The sequence below is a fragment of the Rhinoraja longicauda genome, chromosome 19, assembly GCF_053455715.1.
Source record: "Rhinoraja longicauda isolate Sanriku21f chromosome 19, sRhiLon1.1, whole genome shotgun sequence".
NCBI classification, from domain to species: Eukaryota; Metazoa; Chordata; class Chondrichthyes; order Rajiformes; family Arhynchobatidae; genus Rhinoraja; species Rhinoraja longicauda.
Window position 1 is genome coordinate 15757698 of NC_135971.1, and position 24751 is coordinate 15782448.

Below are 24751 nucleotides of genomic sequence, written 5' to 3' on the forward strand. Positions count from 1 at the left end.
ACGGAGGGGACCGGCGCTGAATCCGCACCTGCTCGGGGGGTGGAGAGAGAGGGGGGGGGGAGAGAGAGAGGGGGTGGGACAGAGAGGGGAGAGAGAGGGGGTGGGAGAGAGAGATGGGGAGAGAGGGGGTGGGAGAGAGAGATGGGGAGAGAGAGGGGAGAGAGAGAGAGAGAGGAGGGGAGAGAGAGAGGGGGGGAGAGAGGGAGACAGAGAGGTTGGGGAGGGGGGAGAGGGAGGAGCAGAGGTATGGGAGGGGCAGAGAGAGAGCGGGGGGAGAGGGGGGTAGGGAGGGGTGTACAAGACCGGAGGGGGGGGGGCTGACTCCATCTGGGGTCGTACCCGCTCCAGTCTCTGGGGTTGGGGAGGGGGGTGTGGGGGGATGGGCAGGTTGGGGAGAGGGGATGGGCAGGGTGGGGGTTTGGTTTGGGGTGGGCAGGGGAGGGGGGAGGGTTAACTCCAGCTGGGGGTCGTAGCCTCTCCAGTCTCGGGGCGTGGGGGTATTGGGAGGGGGGGTGGAGAGGGGGGATGGGGAGGGGGGTGTTGGTTGGGGAGGGGGGGTTAACTCCAGCTGGGGTCGTAGCCGCTCCAGTCTCTAGGGGTGAGGGGGGGATGGAGGGGGGGGGGGGTGTTGGTTTTGGGGGGTGTTGGTTGGGGAGGGGGGGGTTAACTCCAGCTGGGGTCGTAGCCTCTCCAGTCTCTAGGGGGCAGGGGGGGATGGGAGGGGGGGGGGTGTTGGTTTGGGGGGGGGGGGGTGTTGGTTGGGGAGGGGGGGGTTAACTCCAGCTGGGGTCGTAGCCGCTCCAGTCTCGGGGGGGGGCCAGGAAGACCCTGCGGCCGTGGTACATGAAGGTGACCACGCCCCTGTATCCGGAGCGGGGAACGCCAGACTTGAGGTCGTCCATGACCCCCAGGGTCTTGGCGAAGGCCTTGAAGGTGTCTCTGGAGGAGTACTGAACCCGCACCTCCCCCAGCTCCATCCTGTCGTTGTGCTGCAGCTCGTCCACGCGCAGGGCGGGCGCCCCGTACACGCGGGCCTCCCACGCCGCGTCGTAGCGCTCCTTGCTCAGGTAGCTCAGGTCCAGGCTGCTGAAAGGCACAAAGCGCTCGTTGAGTTTGATGAACTTGAGGTGCTGGTCGAAGAACTGGCCGTTGCTCACGCCCTTTCGGCCGAAGGTGATGGTGCGGGACACCTCGGGGCGCACGCACGAGCGGTCTCGCCGCTGGGCCGGGCTCCTCATCCAGTCATCCCAGAACGCTCCCGGGCCATCCCGGCTCCAACTCCTCCCACGTGGTCCTGTGCAAGAAACGGGAGCCGCGTTACAACTGGGTAGAGCAGCGGGGTACAGTGAACCCCGTTATAACAGACCACAGTGGGGTAATGAACCCCGTTATAACAGACCACAGTGGGGTAGAGTGAGCCCCTGTTACAACGGACAATAGACAATAGGTGCAGGAGGAGGCCATTCAGCCCCTTCGAGCCTGTACGCACCGCCATTCAATGTGATCATGGCTGATCATTCTCAATCAGTACCCCGTTCCTGCCTTCTCCCCATACCCCCTGACTCTGCTATCCTTAAGAACTCTATCTAGCTCTCTCTTGAATGCATTCAGAGAATTGGCCTCCACTGCCCTCTGAGGCAGAGAATTCCAGATTCACAACTCTCTGACTGAAAACGTTTTTCCTCATCTCTGTTCTAAATGGCCTACCCCTTATTCTTAAACTGTGGCCCCTGGTTCTGGACTCCCCCAACATTGGGAACATGTTTCCTGCCTCTAACGTGTCCAACCCCTTAATAATCTTATACGTTTCGATTATATCCCCTCACATCTTTCTAAATTCCAGTGTATACAAGCCTAGTCGCTCCAGTCTTTCAACATACGACAGTCCCGCCATTCCGGGAATTAACCTAGTAAACCTACGCTGCACGCCCTCAGTAGCAAGAATATCCTTCTCAAATTTGGAGACCAAAACTGCACACAGTGAACCCTGTTATAATGGACCATGGGGAGGTACAATGAACCCTGTTATAACGGACCACAGTTGGGTACAGTGACCCCGTTATAACGGACCACGGGGAGGTAGAGTGAACCCTGTTATAATGGGCCATGGTGGGGATCAGGGTCTGTTGTTGCCGTCTGTCCACTATAGGGCGGCGCGGTGGCGCAGCAGTAGAGCCGTTGCCTCACAGCTCCCGAGACCCGGGTTCGATCTCGACTACGGGCGCTGTCTGCTCGCAGTTTGTACGTTCTCCCCGTGACTTGCGTGGGTTTTTCTCCGGTTGCAAGCGAAGGAGACAAAGTGCCTCCTCAACACGCAATAACTCGCGTGTGCTACTGCCGACTGTCAGCTCGAACCCTGTATCTCCGGTGGCTCAGCAAACCTGATCTCCCTGTGGCTCAGCACTTCAACTCCCCCTCCCATTCCCAATCTGACCTTTCCATCCTGGGCCTCCTCCAGTGTCAGAGTGTGAGGCCCAGCGCAAAGTGGAGGAACAGCACCTCCTATTTCGCTTGGGTAGTTTACACCCAGCAGTATGAACATTGACTTCTCTAACTTCAGGTAGTCCCTGCTTCCCCTCTCTCTCCATCCCCTCCCCCTTCCCAGTTCTCCCGCTAGTCTTCCTGTCTCCGACTACATCCTATCTTTGTTCTGCACTTCCTTCTTTATAATGGGCTGGAGTGGGGGACGTGGCGTCTGTTATTGACAATTGTACTCGCTGGAATTTAGAAGATTGAGGGGGGATCTTATAGAAACTTACAAAATTCTTAGGGGTTGGACAGGCTAGATGCAGGAAGATTGTTCCCGATGTTGGGGGAGTCCAGAACAAGGGGTCACAGTTTAAGGATAAGGGCGAAGTCTTTTAGGACCGAGATGAGAAAAGTTTTTCTTCACACAGAGAGTGGTGAGTCTGTGGAATTCTCTGCCACAGAATGTAGTTGAGGCCAGTTCATTTGGCTATATTTAAGAGGGAATTAGATGTGGCCCTTTTTGCTAAAGGGATCAGGGGGTATGGAGAGAAGGCAGGTACAGGTTACTGAGCTGGATGATCAGCCATGATCATATTGAATGGCGGTGCGTACAGGCTCGAAGGGCGAATGGCCTACTCCTGCACCTATTTTCTATGTTTCTATGTAACCCAGTAAGGGAAAAAGGTGGGAGCAGGGGGGAAACGAGGGAGTGGGTGGGGAAGGCGGGAAGAAGGTGTTGAGGAGGGAAGGGAGGGGGATGTAGGCGTGTGGTGGGGGAGCACAGGTGGAGTAGGTGAGGGGGGGGTGACACTGGGGAAGAGTGGGGGTGGTACGGGGAGGAAGAAGAGGGTTGTGCGAAGTGAGGTACACTGGAGCAGCACAGGGGGGAGAGGGGCAGTGAGTTAGAGGGGGTAGGGGGAGTGAGTTAGAGGGGTAGGGGAGTGAGTTAGAGGGGGTAGGGGGAGTGAGTTAGAGGGGGGTGGGGGGAAGTGGGTTAGAGGGGGAGTGAGTTAGGGGGGAGTGAGTTAGAGGGGGGAGTGAGTTAGAGGGGGAGTGAGTTAGAGGGGGAGTGAGTTAGAGGGAGTGGGGGGGAGGGAGTTAGAAGGGGGGTGGGGGGAGGGAGTTAGAAGGGGGGTGGGGGGGAGTGAGTTAGAGGGGGGTGGGGTGTAGGGGGGAGTGGGTGATGCTAGGGGGGAGTGGGGGTGTAGGGGGGTGATGCTTGGGGGTGGGATGTAGGGGTGGGTGGGGGTGTAGGAAGTAGTGGGGGGTGTAGGGGTGATGCTAGGGGGTGGGATGTAGGGGTGGTGGGGGTGTAGGGGGGAGTGGGGGTGTAGGGGGGAGTGGGTGATGCTAGGGGGGGTGGGGGTGTAGGGGGGAGCGGGGTGTAGGAGGGAGTGGGGGTGATGCTAGGGGTGGGGGTGTAGGGGTGATGCTGGGGGGGTGGGGGGTGTATGGGCCATTACCTGAGCAGCATCCAGCCGAGGCCGGGGAAGAAGTCAGTGCGGTAGAGGGCCTGCGGGCCTCTGTGTGTAGGGGGGGAGTGGGGGAGTGATGCTAGGAGGGGTGGTGGTATGGGGGGGGGGGGTGGGTGGGGGTGTAGGGGTGGGAGGGGTGTAGGAGGTAGTGGGGTGTAGGGGGAGTGGGTGATGCTAGGGGGTGGGGGTGTAGGGGGTGTAAGGTTGGTGATGCTACGAGGGGTGGGGGTGTAGGGGGGGTGGGGGTGTAGGGGTGGGTGGGGGTGTAGGGGTGTAGGGGGGGGAGTGGGGGGTGTAGGGGGTGTAGGGGGGAGTGGGTGATGCTAGGGGGGGTGGGGGGTGTAGGGGGGGAGCGGGGGTGTAGGAGGGAGTGGGGGTGATGCTAGGGGGTGGGGGTGTAGGGGTGATGCTGGGGGGGGGGGGGTGTATGGGCCATTACTGAGCAGCATCCAGCCGAGGCCGGGGAAGAAGTCAGTGCGGTAGAGGGCCTGCGGCCTCTGTGTGTAGGGGGGGGAGTGGGGAGTGATGCTAGGAGGGGTGGTGGTGTGGGGGGGGGGGGGGGGGGGGGTGGGGGTGTAGGGGTGGGAGGGGTGTAGGAGGTAGTGGGGGTGTAGGGGGAGTGGGTGATGCTAGGGGGTGGGGTGTAAGGTTGGTGATGCTACGAGGGGTGGGGGTGTAGGGGGGTGGGGGTGGTGGTGTAGGGAGTGGTGGGGGTGTAGGGGGGGTGGGGGTGTAGAGGGGGGTGGGGGTGTAGGGGGTGGTGGGGGTGTAGGTGTCGTGGGGTGTAGGGGGGAGTGGGTGATGCTCGGGGGTGGGGTGTAGGGAGGAGTGGGGGTGGGTGGGGAAGTAGGGGGAAGGGGGAGTGGGGGTGTAGGGGGGAGTGGGGGTGTAGGGGGAGTGGGGATGTAATGCTAGGGGGTGGGGGTGTAGGGGGAGTGGGGGTGTAATGCTAGGGGGTGGGGGTGTAGGGGGGTAATGCTAGGGGGTGGGGGTGTAGGGGGGAAGGGGGAGTGGGGGTGTAGGGGTGATGCTGGAGGGGGGGGGGTGTAGGGGCCATTACCTGAGCAGCATCCAGCCGAGGCCGGGGAAGAAGTCGGTGCGGGTAGAGGGCCTGCGGCCTCGCGGTGTCCACCATGGCGGCCTTGCCGTTGTCGTTCCAGGCCGAGGCGCACCAGAGGGTGGGGTCGTCGCGCAGCACGGGCAGCAGGCCCCGGAAGTACTCGAAGAAGTCTGGCGCCACCTCCAGGTCGTCCTCGACCACGACGGCGGCGGAGAAGCCCAGCGAGCGGAAGACCTGGTTGAGGGCCCAGCGGTAGTGGCGCGCGATGCGGTAGTAGCCCTGGAACTTGCGGTGCTCGGGCGGCATGCGGGGCTCGCGCAGGTCGGGCTGGCGCAGGTGCACCAGGCTGTCGCCGTATGACGCGATCACCCTGGCCGTCTCCTCGTGCCCGCAGTCCTGGCTCACCACGATGGGGTACAGCTCCTTGGACGGCCGGTGCTGCAGCAGCTTGTCCAGGCACCGGCGGATGGTGGGGCGGTCGCAGCCGATCACCAGCACCGGCAGCACCGTGTCCTGGGGAGGGGGGGTGGGGGGAGCGAGCTGGGGCCCCTGCTGCCCCATCCCCGTCCCCTTCCCCTTCCCCCTCCCCGGCCCCCACAGTCTCTGCTGCTCCTGGATCTGCCGCAGCAGCTGCCTCTGCACCTCCAGCTCCTGCTCAACCTCCTCCGCCACCTTGACCACGTCGCGGCTCAGCTGCTCGGGGTCGGGCCCACCTCCCTCTCCCCCTCCCCCTCCCCCGCCCGCCGGGGGCCGGCCCAGCAGGAAGAAGAGCAGCACCAGGTTCCAGGCCACGAACAGCAACACCCCCCACAGCACCGGGTTACTGCGGCGCAACATGGCGTCGCCGCCCCCGCTCAAGGCCACGGGCGCGGGCACTCCGCTCCGCTCCACTCCACCCCAAACCACCGTCAGGCCAGCTCCATCCACCTCCACCTGCAGAGAGAGAGAGAGAGAGAGAGACAGGGTCAGGTACACTCACCTGGGGGAGAGGGTCAGGTACACTCACCTGGGAGAGAGGGTCAGGTACACTCACTTGGGGGGGGGGGAAGAGAGGGACAGGGTCAGGTACAGGGGGTATGGGGAGAAGGCAGGAACGGGGTACTGATTGAGAGTGATCAGCCATGATCACATTGAATGGTGGTGCTGGCTCGAAGGGCCGAATGGCCTCCACCTGCACCTATTGTCACACCTGGCAGAGGGAGAGGGTCAGGTACATAAACCCACACCTGGGGGAGAGGGTCAGGTACATTCACCTGGGGAAAGAGGGTCAGGTACATAAACCCACATCTGGGGTACTGAGAGGGAGAGGGTCAGGTACACTCACCTGGGGTAGAGGGAGACGGAGAGGGTCAGGTACATTCACCTGGGGAGAGAGAGGGAGAGGGTCAGGTACATTCATCTGCTCCCGGGGGGGGGGGGGGGGGGGGAGAGGGAGAGAGGTATAAGAAGATAACTGCAGATGCTGGTACAAATCGAAGGTTTTTATTCACAAAATGCTGGAGTAACTCAGCAGGTCAGGCAGCATCTCGGGAGAGAAGGAATGGGTGACGTTTCGCGTCGAGACCCTTCTTCAGACCGAGAGGGAGAGAGGGTCAGGTACATAAACCTACACCTGCCGAGAGAGAGGTACAGGGTCAGGTACATTCACCTGGGGGGAGGGAGAGAGAGGGGGTCAGGTACATCCACCTGGAGAGAGAGAGAGAGAGATGCTGACACACACACACACACGGAGTAATTCAGTGGGTCAAGCAGCATCTCTGGAGAAAAGGAATAGATGACGTTTTGGGTCGAGACCCTTTGAGACTAAGAAACAGGGGAGAAGGTCCAAACTCCGCAGGTGCTTATAGAAACATATAAAATTCTTAAGGGGTTGGAGAGGCTAGATGCGGGAAGATTGTTCCCGATGTTGGGGAAGTCCAGAACCAGGGGTCACAGCTTAAGGATAAGGGGGAAGTCTTTTAGGACCGAGATGAGAAAACATTTCTTCACACAGAGAGTGGTGAGTCTGTGGAATTCTCTGCCACAGAAGGTAGTTGAGGCCAGTTCATTGGCTATATTTAAGAGGGAGTTAGATGTGGCCCTTTTTGCTAAAGGGATCAGGGGGTATGGAGAGAAGGCAGGTACGGGCTACTGAGCTGGACGATCAGCCATGATCATATTGCATGGCGGTGCGTACAGGCTCGAAGGGCCGAATGGCCTACTCCTGCACCTATTTTCTATGTTTCAAACAGCACCTGTAGTCAGGATCGAACCCGGGTCTCTGGAGCTGGAAGGCAGCAACTTGGAACTTGGTCTGGCCTTATCTCCCCTCCAGTTTATTCCCCCCTCTCCCCCTCCCCCACAACTTCTACTTTCAGTCTGAAGAAGGGTCCCGACAAGAAGCGTTGCCTTTTCGTTTCCTCCAGAGACGCTGCCAGTCCCGCTGAGTCACTCCACCCTTTTAGTGTCGATCTTCAGTATAAACTGTTGTAATATATAAGACAAGGGGGATGTTGTGATATTGCTGGGACTACTTTGTGTATCCAAGAACTACTTTGTATGGCTGTGTATATAAGTGATGGGTGTGATTAGGCGGTCACTCTGGATCCAGGCGGCCTTGGAACAAACAGCCTGGAGTACAAGCTGCACCATGATCACATGTTAAACACGTGTACTCGTGGTCCGTCCAGAGTCACCAAAGGTGCCGGACCACGAAGAACAACATGGTGGCAGCGGTTTGGGTGTTTAGCCTAGAAAAGGAAAACAACAAAAACCCCAAGTAAAAAAGGTTACATTGCTGGAGCTCAACTCCAGGCTGTTTATTCCGTGGCCACCTGCATCCAGAGTGACCGCCTAATCACACCCATCACTTATATACACACAGCCATACAAAGTAGTTCTTGGATACACAAAGTAGTCCCAGCAATATCACAACATAAACTAGCATCTGCAGTTCCTTCCTACACCGTTCAGAGTGATGGATGTTGGGGGGGGGGGGGAAGTGTCTCAGCCTCGTAATAAAAAGGACAGCGTCGGCAAGTCGGCAGGGAATGCCTCAGTGACGAGACGGAGGGGCGGCAACTCTTGGTCTCGAGGCTGGGCGTGGAGACGCGTCGTGGCAACCAGAAGATCAGAGGTCAGAGGCATTCAGCAGACAGAACATGCTCAATAAGAACAGGGATGTCTCAAAACTGCTGACAGTAAAAGATAAAACTGTCACCTAGAGCCAGCAGACTTACAATTAGCTGCCAAACAGGCTGGTGGGATGTGTTTGGTTGGGAGACGAAGACGGATGTAGTCAAGGACTTGCCAGGAAGCCAAAGAGAATTTTTTTCCGCCCTAGTCCCGCCAGCTGTGTTTCTATCGCTGTGCAATGACGTGCCTTAAATCCACCTCAACTCCCCCTCCCACTCCCAGTCTGACCTTTCTGTCATGGGCCTCCTCCAGTGCCATAGTGAGGCCCACCGCAAATTGGAGGAACAGCACCTCATATTTCGCTTGGGCAGCTTGCAGCCCAACAGTATGTAAATTGACTTCTCCAATGTTAGATAGTTCCCCTGTCCCTCTCTTCCACCCCCCTCCCCCTTCCCAGTTCTCCCACTGTCTTCCTGTCTCCACCTATATCCTTCCTTTGTCCCGCCCCCCCTGACATCAGTCTGAAGAAGGGTCTCGACCCGAAACGTCACCCATTCCCTCTCTCCTAGATGCTGCCTGACCTGCTGAGTTACTCCAGCATTTTGGGAGAGGTGCTGCCTTAAATCCACTGTTTCTCAGCGGTAGTCCACCTCATGTCCACCAGCAGAAGACGGGCACAAGATGCTGGAAGAACTCAGCGGGACGGGCAGCATCTCCGGAGAGAAGGAATGGGCGACGTTTCGGGTCGAGACCCTTCCGCAGACGTGGTGTGTGTAGGAAAGAACTGCAGATGCTGGTTTAAACCGTGGGCACAAAATGCCGGAGTGACTCAGCGGGACAGGCAGCAATCTCTGGAGAGAAGGAATGGGCCCCCCTTCTTCAGTCTCAACCAGAAACGTCACCTATTCCTTCTCTCCAGAGATGCTGCCTGTCCCGCTGAGTTACTCCAGCATTTTGTGTCTCTCCAACTATATACAGTACTTTCCCTCACACTTGCTTGGATTAGACTCCATCTGCCATTTCTTGGCCCATTTTTGGTTTAGTTCATTGTCACGTGTACCGAGGTACAGTGAAAAGCTTTTGTTGCGTGCTATCCAGACAATACATGATTACAATCGAGCCATTTACAGCGTACATGATACATATCATATCATATCATATATACAGCCGGAAACAGGCCTTTTCGGCCCACCAAGTCCGTGCCGCCCAGCGATCCCCACACATTAACACTATCCTACACCCACTAGGGACAATTTTTACATTTGCCCAGCCAATTAACCTACATACCTGTACGTCTTTGGAGTGTGGGAGGAAACCGAAGATCTCGGAGAAAACCCACGCAGGTCACGGGGAGAACGTACAAACTCCTTACAGTGCAGCACCCGTAGTCAGGATCGAACCTGAGTCTCCGGCGCTGCATTCGCTGTAAAGCAGCAGCTCTACCGCTGCGCTACCATGATACGGGGATAATGTTTAGTGCAAGGTAAAGCAAGCAAAGTCCAATCAAGGATAGTCCGAGGGTCACCAAAGAGGCCGATAGTAGTTCAGCACTGCTCTCTGGTTGTGGTAGGATGGTTCAGTTGCCTGATAACAGCTGGGAAGAAACTGTCCCTGAATCTGGAGGTGTGCGTTTTAGGCAATAGACAATAGGTGCAGGAGGAGGCCATTCGGCCCTTCGAGCCAGCACCGCCATTCAATGTGATCATGGCTGATCATTCTCAATCAGTACCCCATTCCTGCCTTCTCCCCATACCCCTGACTCCGCTATCCTTAAGAGCTCTATCTAGCTCTCTCTTGAATGCATTCAGAGAATTGGCCTCCACTGCCTTCTGAGGCAGTGAATTCCACAGATTTACAACTCTGACTGAAAAAGTTTTTCCTCATCTCCGTTCTAAATGGCCTACCCCTTATTCTTAAACTGTGGCCCCTGGTTCTGGACTCCCCCAACATTGGGAACATGTTTCCTGCCTCTAACATGTCCAACCCCTTAATAATCTTAGTGTAAGAAAATAACTGCAGATGCTGGTACAAATCGAAGGTATTTATTCACAATATGCTGGAGTAACTCAGCAGGTCAGGCAGCATCTTAGGAGAGAAGGAATGGGTGACGTTTCGGGTCGAGGCGTCATTCTGAAGAAGGGTCTCGACCCGAAACGTCACCCATTCCTTCTCTCCTGAGATGCTGCCTGGCCTGCTGAGTTACTCCAGCATTTTGTAAAGAAATACCTTAATAATCTTATATGTTTCGATAAGATCCCCTCTCATCCTTCTATGAAGTATGAAGTTTTCATACTTCTGTATCTTTTGCCCGATGGGAGAGGGGAGAAGAGGGAGTGATCGGGGTGCGACTGGTCCTTGATTATGCTGCTGGCCTTGCTGAGGCAGCGCGAGGCATAAATGGAGTCGATGGAAGGGAGGTTGGTTTGTGCGACGGTCTGGGCTCCGTCTACAATTGGCTGCAATTTCCTGCGGTCCCACACCAAGCTGTGGTGCTTCCACAGCTGATCTATTTCCAGCTGAATACTTATACTGTATACTTTGACAGCCTTCCCCAACAGTGCACACAATGCCAGAAATCTTGGTGTCGCCTGCAAACTCACAAAGCAACCCATCTATATTTACATACAAGTCGCTTATATATACACCGATCAGCCAAAACATTACGACCACCTGCCTAACATGCTGCTGGTCCTCCGTGTGCAGCCCCATACGCAGCAGGGTGCGATGCACTGTGTATTGTGGCACATTCCTCCCGTCACCACCATTAACATTTCCTGTGACTTGTGCCACAGTCGACCTTCTGTCGGTTCGGACCAGACGGGATAGCCTTCTTTGCCCTCGCGCATCGATGAGCCTTGGGCGCCCAACACCCTGTCTGTCGCCGGTTTGTGGTGTGTCCCTCCTCGGACCACTGTCGGTCGGTACTCACCACTGCTGACCGGGAGCACCCCACCAGCCTTGCCGTTTCAGAGATGCTCTGACCCAGTCGTCTGGCCAGAACAATTTGGCCCTTGTCAAAGTGGCTCAGGTCTTTACTCCTGCCCTTTTCTCCTGCATCCAACACGTCAACTTCAAGAACTGACTGTTCACTTGCTGCCTAATATATCCCACCCCTTGACAGGTGCCATTGTAACAAGATAACCAATGTTATTCACTTCGCCAGTCAGTGGTCATAATGTTTTGGCTGATCGGTGCATATTATTCTGAGGCTGTGCTCTCTGGTCCTAGACTGTCTCACGAGTGGAAACATCCTCTCCACACCCTGTTTAGTCCATCATTAGTCAAATCAGTCGTGCTTAATATGTCACTTATGCAACTGCACAGTGAAATTCTTTTGCATATATTACACATGGGTTATTTAAAGTCCCAAAATCCAATAGATGCAGGAGGAGGCCATTCGGCCCTTCGAGCCAGCACCGCCATTCAATATGATCATGGCAATAGACAATAGGTGCAGGAGTAGGCCATTCGGCCCTTCGAGCCAGCACCGCCATTCAATGTGATCATGGCTGATCATTCTCAATCAGTACCCCGTTCCTGCCTTCTCCCCATACCCCCTGACTCCGCTATCCTTAAGAGCTCTATCTTGCTCTCTCTTGAATGCATTCAGAGAATTGGCCTCCACTGCCTTCTGAGGCAGAGAATTCCACAAGGCTGATCGTCCACAATCAGTACCCCGTTCCTGCTTTCTCCCCATATCCCTTGATTCCGTTAGCCCCAAGAGCTAAATCCAACTGTCTCTTGAAAACATCCAGTGAATTGGCCTCCACTGCCCTGTGTGTGTGGCAGAAAAATTCCACAGATTCACAACTCTCTAGGTGAAAATGCTTTTTTCCTCATCTCAGTCCTAAACGGCCTGCCCCTTATTCTTAAACCGTGTGTCATCCCCTGGCTCTGGACTACCCCGACATTGGGAATTTTGTTCCTGCATCCAGCCTGTCTACTCCCGTAATATTTGTTTTCTGCAGTACCGATTTGTTTTGAGTGTTGCTGGAGTTGATCTGTTCAAGGAGAACACAGAGAAGTGAAAATGCACCCCCCCTTCAACAGGCCTCTCTCCAAGGAACACTGGCCCCTGGCTAATCACAGCTGGTTTCCATCATTTTCTAAAGCCAATTTCTCTCCCCCGAAGGTCTGGCCAACTGTTTGCTTTGCTTTCTCTCCAACGCCTGACTCACCCCATTCGTACGCCGAGCAGCGCGGAACGATTCGGGGAATGTTTCAGGCTCTCCCATGTCGTGGCCGATTCAGTGGCGTGGCGGGTAGTGCCGCTGCCTCACCGTGCCAGGGACCCACCCGCGGTTCCGTAATGACCCCGGGTGCTGGCGCAGATGGGGGTCGGTGCTGTGGCCTCTGGGCTGCGTGACTCTCCACCTCCAGAGGACGACGGACGTTACCGGGGAGCAGCGGGTAGAAACATAGAAACATGGAAAATAGGTGCAGCAGGAGGCCATTTGGCCCTTCGAGCCAGCACCGCCATTCACTGTGATCACGGCTGATCATCCACAATCAGTAACCCGTGCCTGCCTTCTCCTCATATCCCTTGATTCCACTGGCCCCTAGAGCTCAATCTAACTCTCTCTTAAATTCATCCAGTGAATTGGCTTCCACTGCCCTCTGTGGCAGAGAATTCCACAACTCTCTGGGTGAAAAAGTTTTTACACACCTCAGTTTTAAAGGGCTTCCCCTTTATTCTTAGACTGTGTGTGGCCCCTGGTTCTGGACTCCCACAACATTGGGAACATTTTTCCTGCATCTAGCTTGTCCAGTCCTTTTATAATTTTATATGTTTTTATAAGATCCCCTCTCATCCGTCTAAATTCCAGTGAATACAAGCCCAGTCTTTCCAATCTTTCCTCATATGACAGTCCCGCCATCCCGGGGACTAACCTGGTGAACCTACGCTGCATTCTCTCAATAGCAAGAATGTCCTTCCTCACATTAGGAGACCAAAACTGCGCACAGTACTCCAGATGTGGTCTCACCAGGGCTCTTGAATCTGGATGTGTCTGCGTTACATCTCCACACCTTCCACCTTTTCAGGAGTTCACGGCAAATAGTTTGCGAACCGTGGTCACTGTGGTAATGAGTGCAACGTCGGAGCCTTGTGTGCCGAGAATGATCCCAGCAACATCAGTGACTACTTTTTAATCATGTTGATAGACACAAAAAGCTGGAGTAACTCAGCGGGTCAGGCAGCATCTCAGGAGTGAAGGAACGAGTGACGTTTCGGGTCGAGACCCTTCTTCAGGCTGATGTCAGGGGAGGGGGCGGGACACAGAAAGGATATAGTTGGAGACAGGAAGACAGTGGGAGAACTGGGAAGGGGGAGGGGAAAGAGAGGGACAGAGGAACTATCTAAAGTTAGAGAATTCAATGTTAATACCGCTGGGCTGTAAGCAGCCCAAGCGAAATATGAGGTGCTGTTCCTCCAATTTGCGGTGGGCCTCACTATGACACTGGAGGAGGCCCATGACAGAAAGGTCAGACAGGGAGTGGGTGGGGGAGTTGAAGTGCTGAGCCACCGGGAGATCAGGTTGGTTAAGGCAGACTGAGCGAAGGTGTTGAGCGAAACGATCGCCGAGCCTGCGTTTGGTTTCGCCAATGTGGAGAAGTTGACATCTGGAACAGCGGATGCAGTAGATGAGGTTGGAGGAGGTGCAGGTGAACCTCTGCCTCACCTGGAATGACTGTTTGGGTCCTTGGATGGAGTCGACGGGGGAGGTAAAGAGACAGGTGTTGCATCTCCTGCGGTTGCAGGGGAAGGTACCTGGGGAGGGGGTGGTTTGGGTGGGATTATTTTCCGACACAAAGAGCTGGAGTAACTCAGCGGGTCAGACAGCAGCGGCGTGTGGAGTTTGCACGTTCTGCCCGTGGCCGCGTGCATTTTCTCCGGGAGCTCCGGTTTCTTACCTCATCCCAGAGGCGTGCGGGTTTGAAGGTTAATTGGCCCTCTGTAAATTGCCCTTGGTGTGCGGGGAGTGGATGGGAAAGTGGGTTAACATAGAACTGGGGTGAACGGGTGGTCGGCATGGACTCGGTGGGGCCGAAGGGTCTGTTTTTATGCTGCATCTCCTTCGGCTTCCACAGTCTGAAGAAGGGCCTCGACCCGAAACATCACCCATCCCTTCTCTCCAGAGAGGCTGCCTGTCCCGCTGAGTTACTCCAGCACTTTGTGTCTATCTTCGGTGTAAACCAGCACCTGCTGTTGCTTCCTACACAGGTAATAGGGAGACACAGGCAGGGAGGGGGACTTTGTCACGGAGACGGTTGGAACAAAGGTCAGAGATAAGAACAGAAGGCGTTAAAGAGTTTTATAAGAAAATAACTGCAGATGCTGGTACAAACCGAAGGTATTTATTCACAAAATGCTGGAGTAACTCAGCGGGTCAGGCAGCATCTCAGGAGAGAAGGAATGGGTGACGTTTCGGGTCGAGACCCTTCTTCAGACTGATGTCAGGGGGGCGGGACAAAGGAAGGATATAGGTGGAGACAGGAAGATAGAGGGAGATCTGGGATGGAGGAGGGGAAGAGAGGGACAGAGGAACTATCTAAAGTTGGAGAAGTCGATGTTCCTACCACTGGGCTGCAAGCTGCCCAGGCGAAATATGAGGTGCTGTTCCTCCAATTTCCGGAGGGCCTCACTATGGCACTGGAGGAGGCCCATGACAGAAAGGTCAGACTGGGAGTGGGAGTGGGAGGGGGAGTCGAAGTGCTCGGCCACCGGGAGATCGGGTTGGTCAATGCGGACCGAGGGCAGGTGTTGAGCGAAGCGATCGCCGAGCCTGCGCTTGGTTTCGCTGATGTAAATAAGTTAATAGAGCAGCGGATGCAATAGATGAGGTTGGAGGAGGTGCAGGTGAACCTCTGTCTCACCTGGAAAGACTGTTTGGGTCCTTGGATGGAGTTAAAGAGTTTTGATGAGTTGAGGGTTGTGAAGCAAGGGCGAGGAAACTAGCATGAGGGGGTGGGAGGGGGGGAGAACTGTGGGGGAGGGGGGGGGTCGGGACCCTTCTTTAGATTGATTGTAGGGGGAGGTCCTCTCAACCAACATGATTAAAAATGTCGGAAGGAACTGTGGCTGTTGGTTTAAACCAAAGACAGACGCAAAAAGCTGGAGTGCCTCAGCGGGTCAGGCAGCATCTCGAGAGGAAACAAATCGGTGACGTTTTGGGTTGAGTGGAGTCTGAAGCAGGGCCTCGACCCGAGACGTCACCTATTCCTTTTCTCCAGAGATGCTGCCTGAGCTGCTGAGTTACTCGGCATTTTGCGTCGATCAAAATACGGTCATCAATGTTGTTGGGGTCATTTTCTGCACACATGGGGCTCCGACGTTGCATTCATTACCACAGTGACTAGTATAGTTTAGAGTTACAGGGCGGAAACAGGCCCTTCGGCCCACCGGGTCAGCGCCGACCAGCGATCCCTGCACATTAACACTATCCTACACTCACACTAGGGACAATTTTTTACATTTACAAAGCCAATTAACCTACAACGTCTTTGGAGTGTGGGAGGAAATCGAAGATCTCGGGGAAAACCCACGCAGTTCACGAGGAGAACGTACAAACTCCGTGCAGACAGCGCCCGTAGTCGGGATGGAACCCGGGTCTCCGGCGCTGCATTCGCTGTAAGGCGGCAACTCTACCGCCGCGCCACCGTGACCGTGAGTTACCAAACTGTTTGCTGTGAATTACTGAAAAGGTGCAGAGGTGAAACGCACACCTTCAGATTCTGGGGCAGTTTCTTCCCGGCTGTTGTCAGGCAACTGAATCATCCCACCACAACCAGAGAGCACCGCTGAACTACTACCGTCCTCACAAGGGACCCCGGGACCATCTTTGATCAGACTTTACTGGCTTCACCTTGCACTAAACGTTATTCCCTTATCAGCCATGATCATATTGAATGGCAGTGCAGGCTCGAAGGGCCGAATGGCCTACTCCTGCACCTATTGTCTATGTATCTATCATGTATCTGCGCACTGTGAGTGGCCCGATTGTAATCACGGGTTAACTTCATGCTGAAGATAGACACAAAATGCTGGAGTCACTCAGCGGGACAGGCCGCATCTCTGGAGAGAAGGAATGGGCGACGTTTTGGGTCGAGGCTCTGGTTGGCACGCAACAAAAGCATTTCACTTTGACCTCGGTACACGTGACAATAAACTAAACCGAGCTGGATTTCCTCCCTTTCGAAGCTCGCCGCAGAACCTGTGAAACCTGTTGGTGATTGCTGCAAATCCCAGGTGTTTAGTGTACAATGACAAAGTCCACCAGCCACATCCTCTGTGCCTGTTCTCCAGGACAGTCTGTGCGTTGGCGGGAGGGGGGGGGGGGAGGGGGGGAGGGGGAGGAGCAGGAGTAGGAGGATTTGCAATAAACGTAAACGTGCAAGGATTAAGACAAAAATCTCACAGCGGAATTAAAATATAGAGGGCACACTGGACCAGAAAAGTGAACCAAAGAGTCAGTTTAACGTGCACAGTTAACCAGGGGGCACAGCAGCCCACAGTTAACCAGGGGGCACAGCAGCCCACAGTGAGCTACAGGGCACAGCAGGCCACGGTAGAGGGCACAGCTGCCCACAGTGAACTAGAGGGCACAGCTGCCCACAGTTAACTAGAGGGCACAGCTGCCCACAGTAAACTAGAGGGCACAGCAGCCCACAGTAAACCAGGGGGCACAGCAGCCCACAGTGAGCTACAGGGCACAGCAGGCCACGGTAGAGCGCACAGCTGCCCACAGTAAACTAGAGGGCACAGCTGCCCACAGTAAACTAGAGGGCACAGCTGCCCACAGTAAACCAGGGGGCACAGCTGCCTACAGTAAACTAGAGGGCACAGCTGCCCACAGTAAACTGGAGGGCACAGCTGCCCACAGTAAACCAGAGGGCACAGCAGCCCACAGTGAGCTACAGGGCACCGCAGCCCATGGTAGAGGGCACAGCTGCCCACAGTAAACTAGAGGGCAAAGTGGTGCAAAATACATCAAACTGTGGTCCTGAATAAACCAGGGGGCACAGAGATCCCAAATAAACCAGAGGTGGCAGCTGTCTAAACTAAACCGAAGGGCACAGCAGTAAAAAGCAAACCAGAGGGCTTGACGGAAAAAATCAGTCAGGGACACAAAGGTCCCAAATAAACATGGGGTCACAGCTGACTAAAGTAAACCAGAGGGCAACGGCTTCCAAAAGAAACCAGAGGACACAGCAGTCCAAAGTAAACCACAGGACACAGAGGTCCAAAAAAGTTGGACAGAGTGCACTAAAACAAAATGTGCAATGGTCGGAAAAAGCACACGTTCAACCAAGAAAACCAGAGTCATCGGCACACAGAATGAAAAACATATTCTGCTAAACGCACAAATATATTGCCAGGAAGAGCAACTCCTGCAGCGCAGAAACAAAACACAGCCCGTACAGACTCGCATAACACAGATCCAAACTATTGCCCCAGTAATTATTACCCCAAAAACTAGAACACACACACGGTCAGATAAACACGCTGCTTTGTGCACAACAAAAGCACAGCAGTTGTCAAAGGAGACTGAAAATAATCCCCACACACTCGCGCACAGTCCCAGATACACAGACCCGCGCACGAATAGACACAGGCACACAGGCCCATGCGCGCGTACAGACACAGGCATACAGGCCCATTCACGCACACAGACACAAGCGCGCACAGGCCCAGCGCACACACAAACCACCCGCGCACAGACTGACCCACGCACACACAGACCCACGCACACACAGACCCATGCACACAAGCAAAGACCCACGCACACAAGCACAGACCCACGCACACAAGCACAGACCCATGCAGACATATGCCCACTCACACACTGACCCATGCACACTGACACACACACACTGAGCCACACCCACGCACACAGACCCACGCACACACAGACCCATGCACACAAGCAAAGACCCACGCACACAAGCACAGACCCACGCACACAAGCACAGACCCATGCAGACATATGCCCACTCACACACTGACCCATGCACACTGACACACACACACACTGAGCCACACCCACGCACACACAGACAGGCCCACACACACACAAACACACAGACCCATGGACACACTCACACGCAGACCCACACACACAAGCACACACAGTCCCATGCAGACGCGCACACACACAGACCCACACACACAAGCACATATAGACCCACACAGACGGACGCACACAAACAGACCCACACACAAGCACACACAGACCCACTCACACACAGACAGGCCCACACAAGCACACACAGGGCCACGGACACACTCACACACAGACCCACACACACAAGCACACACAGACCCATGCAGACGCGCACACACACAGACCCATGGACACACTCACACACAGACCCACACACAAGCACACACAGACCCACACACAGGCACACACAGACCCACACACAAGCACACACAGACCCACAGACTCACGGACACACACACAGACCCACACACGGATACGCACACATGGACACGCACACACACAGAGTGCAAGGGTAAATAAGGACATGAAGGGGAGGAGGAAATAAAACACTCCCTGGTCAGCAGGGCTTCAGATTTCTCACAGGATGCCCACAAACCAGGCCGAGACCTGATGGCCGTAACCACTGATAAAGGCAAAAGGGGAACTGAACCTCAGACTGGAGTTTGAGGCGGCTGCCAGATTTGCAGGGGAACCTGACCGTGTGGAGCAAACAGAATCAGCTCACAGGTGTTGGGTTACTGATCAAAAGAGATTTGCTGGCTGCAGCTCCAAAGCAACTTGTGTTTTTTTAATGAATCCGGGTGCAGAACAAAAGGAAGTGTGACAAATGAGTTAGTCACTGGGCACGGACACAAAATGCCGGAGTAACTCAGCGAGACAGGCAGCATCTCTGGAGAGAAAGAGTGGGTGACGTATCGGGTCGAGGCCCTTCTTCAGACTGAGAGTCAGGGGAGAGGGAGTCCAGAGGTATGGAAGGGTAAGATGTGAAAAGGGCAGAAGAAAGCAGACGATGATAAGGGAACGTCGACAAAAAAATGCTGGAGTCGCTCAGCGGGTCAGGCAGCAACTCTGAACAGAAAGAACAGGTCAGGAAGTGACATTACGGGTCGAGACCCTTCGTCTGAGGAAAGGTCTAAACCCGAAACATCACCCATTCCTTCTCTCCAGAGATGCTGCCTATCCCGCTGAGTTACTCCAGCATTTTGTGTCTTCTTCGGTGCAAACCAGCACCTGCATGTTTTGTGTAAGAAGGGACTGCAGACGCTGGTTTAAACCGAAGATAGACACAAAACGCTGGAGCAACTCAGCGGGACAGGCAGCATCTCTGGAGAGAAGGAATGGGTGGCGTTTCGGGTCGAGACCCTTCTTCGGACTGTCAGTCCTTCCTACACAGAAGGAAATGTAGAATGGTTCATGTTTGAAAGGGAGCAAGGCTTGTTCCTCACAGGCGAGCAAGGGTTCAGGCTGACCCTGCTTGCTGCCAGAAAGGAAGAGCCTCATCTGCACCGGCAACATAGAGAGATACAGCGTGGAAACAGGCCCCTCGGCCAAACATGCCCACACCGGCCAACATGCCCCACCTACGCTACTCCCACCTGCCCGCGTTTGGCCCATATCCCTCCAAACCCATCCCATCCATGTACCTGTCTAAATGTTTCCGAAACGTTGCGAGAGTACACGCCTCAACTTGGGTGGCACAGCGGGTAGAGTTGCCGCCGCACAGCGCCAGTGACCCGGGTTCGATCCTGACTACGGGTGCTGTCTGCAACGAGTTTGTATGTTCTCCTGGAATTTAGAAGGATGAGGGGGGATCTTATTGAAACATATAAGATAATTACGGGATTGGACACATTAGAGGCAGGAAACATGTTCCCAATGTTGGGGGAGTCCAGAACAAGGGGCCACAGTTTAAGAATAAGGGGTAGGCCATTTAGAACGGAGATGAGGAAGAACTTTTTCAGTCAGAGATTGGTGAAGGTGTGGAATTCTCTGCCTCAGAAGGCAGTGGAGGCCAGTTCGTTGGATGCTTTCAAGAGAGAGCTGGATAGAGCTCTTAAGGATAGCGGAGTGAGGGGGTATGGGGAGAAGGCAGGAACGGGGTACTGATTGAGAGTGATCAGCCATGATCGCATTGAATGGCGGTGCTGGCTCGAAGGGCTGAATGGCCTCCTCCTGCACCTATTGTCTATTGTCTATTGTCTATTGACCTGCGTGGGTTTTCCCTGGAATCTCCGGTTTCCTGCCACACTGCAAAGACGGACAGTGCGTAGGTTAATTGGCTTTGTAAAATTGTCCCTAATGCATGTAGCATAGTGCTAGTGTCAGGGGCTCATTGGTTGGTGTGGACTCAGTGGACTGAAGGACCCGGTTCCCCACTGTATCTCCAAACTAAACTAAACTAAAACAATATGTAGGAAAAAAACTGCAGATGCTGGTTTAAATCGAAGGTAGGCACAAAATGCTGGAGTCGCTCAGCGGGTTATACAGCATCTCTGGAGGGAAGGAATGGGCGACGTTTCGGGTCGAGCCCCTTCTTCAGACTGAAGAAGGGTCTCGACCCGAAACGTCACCCATTCCTTCTCTCCAGTCTGAAGAAGGGTCTCGACCCGAAACGTCACCTATTCCTTCTCTCCAGAGATGCTGCCTGTCCCGCTGAGTTACTCTGGCATTTTGTGTCTCCCTTAAACTAAAACTACGTCCTCTGGCTGCTTGTTCCGTTTGCCCACCACCCTTCTGTGTAAAAAAAGTTACCCCTCAGGTTCCCATTAAACCTTTCCACCCTCACCTTAAACCTGTGCCCACTGGTTGTCGATTCCCCCTCTCGGGGGAAGAGACACAGTGCGTTTACCCGATCTCTCCCTCTCATGATTTTATTACACCTCTGTGAGATGTTCACAAACACGATCATGCCACTGGGTTGTCGGCCGCCCCAGTGAAATACAAGGAGCTGCTCCAGACTGTTTGGTCCATCTTGGGCACACAACCCTCCCATCCTTGGGTAGACACAAGGTGCTGGAGCAACTCAGCGGGACAGGCAGCATCTCTGGAGAGAAGGAATGGGCGACGTTTCGGCTCGAGACCCTCCTTCAGTCTGATCCAGCATCAAAACTCCAGCATCTCGTGTCCACCTTCGATTTAAACCGGCATCTGCAGTTTTCTTTCCTGCTACACCTCTCATCCTTGGAAGTAGCCCGGTGAAGCTCCTCCACACTGCCTGCCATGTTGCCTTCTTTGACAACAGACAATAGGTGCAGGAGGAGGCCATTCGGCCCTTCGAGCCAGCACGCACCGCCATTCAATGTGATCATGGCTGATCATTCTCAATCAGTACCCCGTTCCTGCCTTCTCCCCATGCCCACTGACTCCGCTATCCTTAAGAGCTCTATCTAGCTCTCTCTTGAATGCATTCAGAGAATTGGCCTTGTTGGGACAGAACAAAGCGGCAACACAGAACCCTCGTTTCCCTCTCCAACCCGACTCACAGCCTGAAGAAGTGTCTCGAGCCGAAACGTCAGCTTGCCCTTCTCTCCAGAGATGCTGCCTGCCCCGCTGAGTTACTGCAGCTTTCTGCGTATTCCAGGCGTGGCCTTACCCACACCCTGGGTAATTGCACTCAAACCTCCCTCTATTTAAACTCCCAAAGCATTCGCAATGAATGCCCCAAATGCCACTTCCGCTCTCAACTGCTCGCCGAACCTGCCCGCCGACTTACAGAGTCCACGAGAACAAACAGATCCCTTTGTACTTTCAGTCTGACGAAGGGTCTCGACCCGAAACGTCACCCATTCCTCCTCTCCAGAGGTGCTGTCTGTCCCGCTGAGTTACTCCAGCACTCTGTGTCTGCCTTCCCTTTGCACGTTACTCATTCACAGTCTCTCTCCACTTGTGACGATAATAATCAGTTGATCTTCCAAAGTGCTGGACTTTGGACTTTTCCACATTAAACTCCATTAGCAGTTCCACTGACATCTACGATAAACCGACTGACTGCCACAGCTATCTCGACTACACTTCTTCCCACCCTGCTTCCTGTAAAAGACCCTATCCCCTACTCCCAATTCCTCAGTCTCCGTCGCATCTGCGCCCAAGATGAGATGGTCCATACCAGGACATCCGAGATGTCCTCACTCTTTAGGAAAATGGCGTTCCCCTCTCCCATCGTAGATGAGGCCGTCACTGGGGTCTCCTTGATATCTCGCAGCTCCGCCCTTGCTCCCCCTCCCCCCAGTCGTAACAGGCACAGAATCCGCCTCGTCCTCACCTCCCACCCTATCAGCTGTGGCATACAGCACATAATCCTCCGACATTTACGTCATCTCCACCCCTTTCCGCTGAGACCGCTCCCTCCGCAACTCCCTGGTCAACTCGTCCTTTCCCACACAAACCACCCCCTCTCCCGGTACGTTCCCCTGCAACCACAGGAGATGTATCACCTGTCTCCATACCCCCCCCCCCCCCCACCCTCGACTCTGTACAAGGACCGTGACAGTCTTTCCAGGTGAGGCAGAGACTCACTTGCACTGACTCCAACCTCATCTACTGTATCTGCGGTTCCAAGTGTGGACTCCTATGTATCGGCGAGACCAAGCGCAGGCTCGGCGATCGTTTCGCAGAACACCTTCTGCTCAGTCCGCCGAAACCTGCCTGATCTCCCGGCTGCTAAACGCTTCAACTCCCCCTCCCACTCCCACATTGACCTTTCAATCCTGAGCCTCTTCCATTTTCAGAGTGAGGCCCAGCGCAAAGTGGAGGAACAGCACCTCACATTTCGCTTGGGTAGTTTACACCCCAGCGGTATGAACATTGACTTCTCCAACGACAAGTAAACCTTGCTTTCCTTCGCTCCATCCCTCCCTCTTCCCAGTTCTCCGACCAGTCTGGCTGCCTCCGACTACATTTTATCTCTGTTTGCTTTGTTGTCACCCTTCTCCAAGCTCACGATGATCTATTCCACATTTTCCTTGATCTCCATCCCCTTTTGTCCTGTTTACACACCTAACACTTCCTTACCTATGTATCTCCCTCTCCCGCTGACATCAGTCTGAAGAAGGGTCTCGACCCAAAACATCAGTCTGAAGAAGGGTCCTCTCCCGCAGACATCAGTCTGAAGAAGTGTCTCGACCCATTCCTTCTCTCCAGAGATGCTGCCTGACCCGCTGAGTTACTCCAGCATTTTGAGTCCATCTTCAGCCTAGACCAGCATCTGCAGTTCCTTCCTCCGCAGAGCATCCTTTACCACAGCTGTTCCCTCCTTTAATTATTCAATTGATTAAAATCGTTGAAAACATTAGCGACGCAGTGGTGCCGGTTTGCAACGGGCACCGTGACGGACGCCCCACACACCTCCGTCCTCCACACAGCTGGCCAGCTCCTCTTCTGTCCGCACATACGCGTCTTCCATCAACGTCTTCGGGGTGGTCTTGTTTGGTCGTCCTGGGTTCCGTCTTCCATGGGTGGGTTCCCACAGCACAACCTTGTCTCCTGGTATCGTTGGCGGTGGCAACGACCAGCGAGCCCCGTCCTTCTCGACCTGATCGTCTCGGCCAGAGGTGGAATCTCCCCGTCGAGCTGGGCGCTGGCGGTGTGGTCCCTCCAACGGACATTTTGGACTTTTCTGAGCATTCGGGTGCAGACACCATCGAGAGACTTGGACAGTGCTCGAGTGAAGAGTCCATGCCCCACACCCGTACAATACTATTGTGTCTACAGTTGCAGGGAAGAGTCTCAGTTTGAGACCCTTAGACATCCGAGATGTCTCCAATTCTTTAATGTAAATAGAGAACAATTGTGGGGCAAGATTTGATTCCTCGGGTACCCCATTATTTCGAAACAAGGAACTGGTTTACACCAAAAATAGACGCAAAAGTGCTGGAGTAACTTAGCGGGTCAGGCAGCATCTCTGGAGAACGTGGACAGGTGATGTAGAGACAAGAACGGGTATCACAAAATGCTGGAGTAACTCAGCAGGTCAGGCAGCATCTAGGAGAGAGGGAATGGGTGACATTTCGGGTCGAGACCCTTCTTCAGACTGATGTCAATAGACAATAGGTGCAGGAGTAGGCCGTTCGGCCCTTCGAGCCAGCACCGCCATTCAATGTGATCACGGCTGATCATTCTCAATCAGAACCCCGTTCCTGCTTTCTCCCCATACCCCCTCACTCCGCTATCCTTAAGAGCTCTATCCAGCTCTCTCTTGAAAGCATCCAACGAACTGGCCTCCACTGCCTTCTGAGGCAGAGAATTCCACAGATTCACAACTCTCTGACTAAAAAAGTTTTTCCTCATCTCTGTTCTAAATGGCCTACCCCTTATTCTTAAACTGTGGCCCCTGGTTCTGGACTCCCCCAACATTGGGAACATGTTTCCTGCCTCTAACATGTCCAACCCCTTAATAATCTTATTCGTTTCGATAAGATCTCCTCTCATCATTCAAAATTCCAGTGTATACAAGCCTAGTCGCTCCAGTCTTTCAACATATGACAGTCCCGCCATTCCGGGAATTAACCTAGTAAACCTACGCTGCACGCCCTCAATAGCAAGAATATCCTTCCTCAAATTTGGAGACGAAAACTGCACACAGTACTCCAGGTGCGGTCTCACTATGGCCCTGTACAACTGCAGAAGGACCT

At 54.5% G+C, this 24751-nt stretch overlaps 1 protein-coding gene across 1 annotated transcript in view; it reads right to left on the reverse strand.

Annotated features, from left to right (window-relative positions):
- Nucleotides 1-708: 708 nt before the first annotated feature.
- The window catches only part of mgat1b (alpha-1,3-mannosyl-glycoprotein 2-beta-N-acetylglucosaminyltransferase b), a 56021-nt gene continuing 31978 nt past the window's right edge, over nt 709-24751 (reverse strand). Inside the window, 4 exon segments of the mRNA XM_078416315.1 lie at nt 709-1262; nt 1264-1294; nt 3933-3982; nt 5056-5937. Of these exon segments, the coding sequence (XP_078272441.1) occupies nt 774-1262; nt 1264-1294; nt 3933-3982; nt 5056-5841 (1356 nt within the window). The 5' untranslated portion in view covers nt 5842-5937 and the 3' untranslated portion in view covers nt 709-773.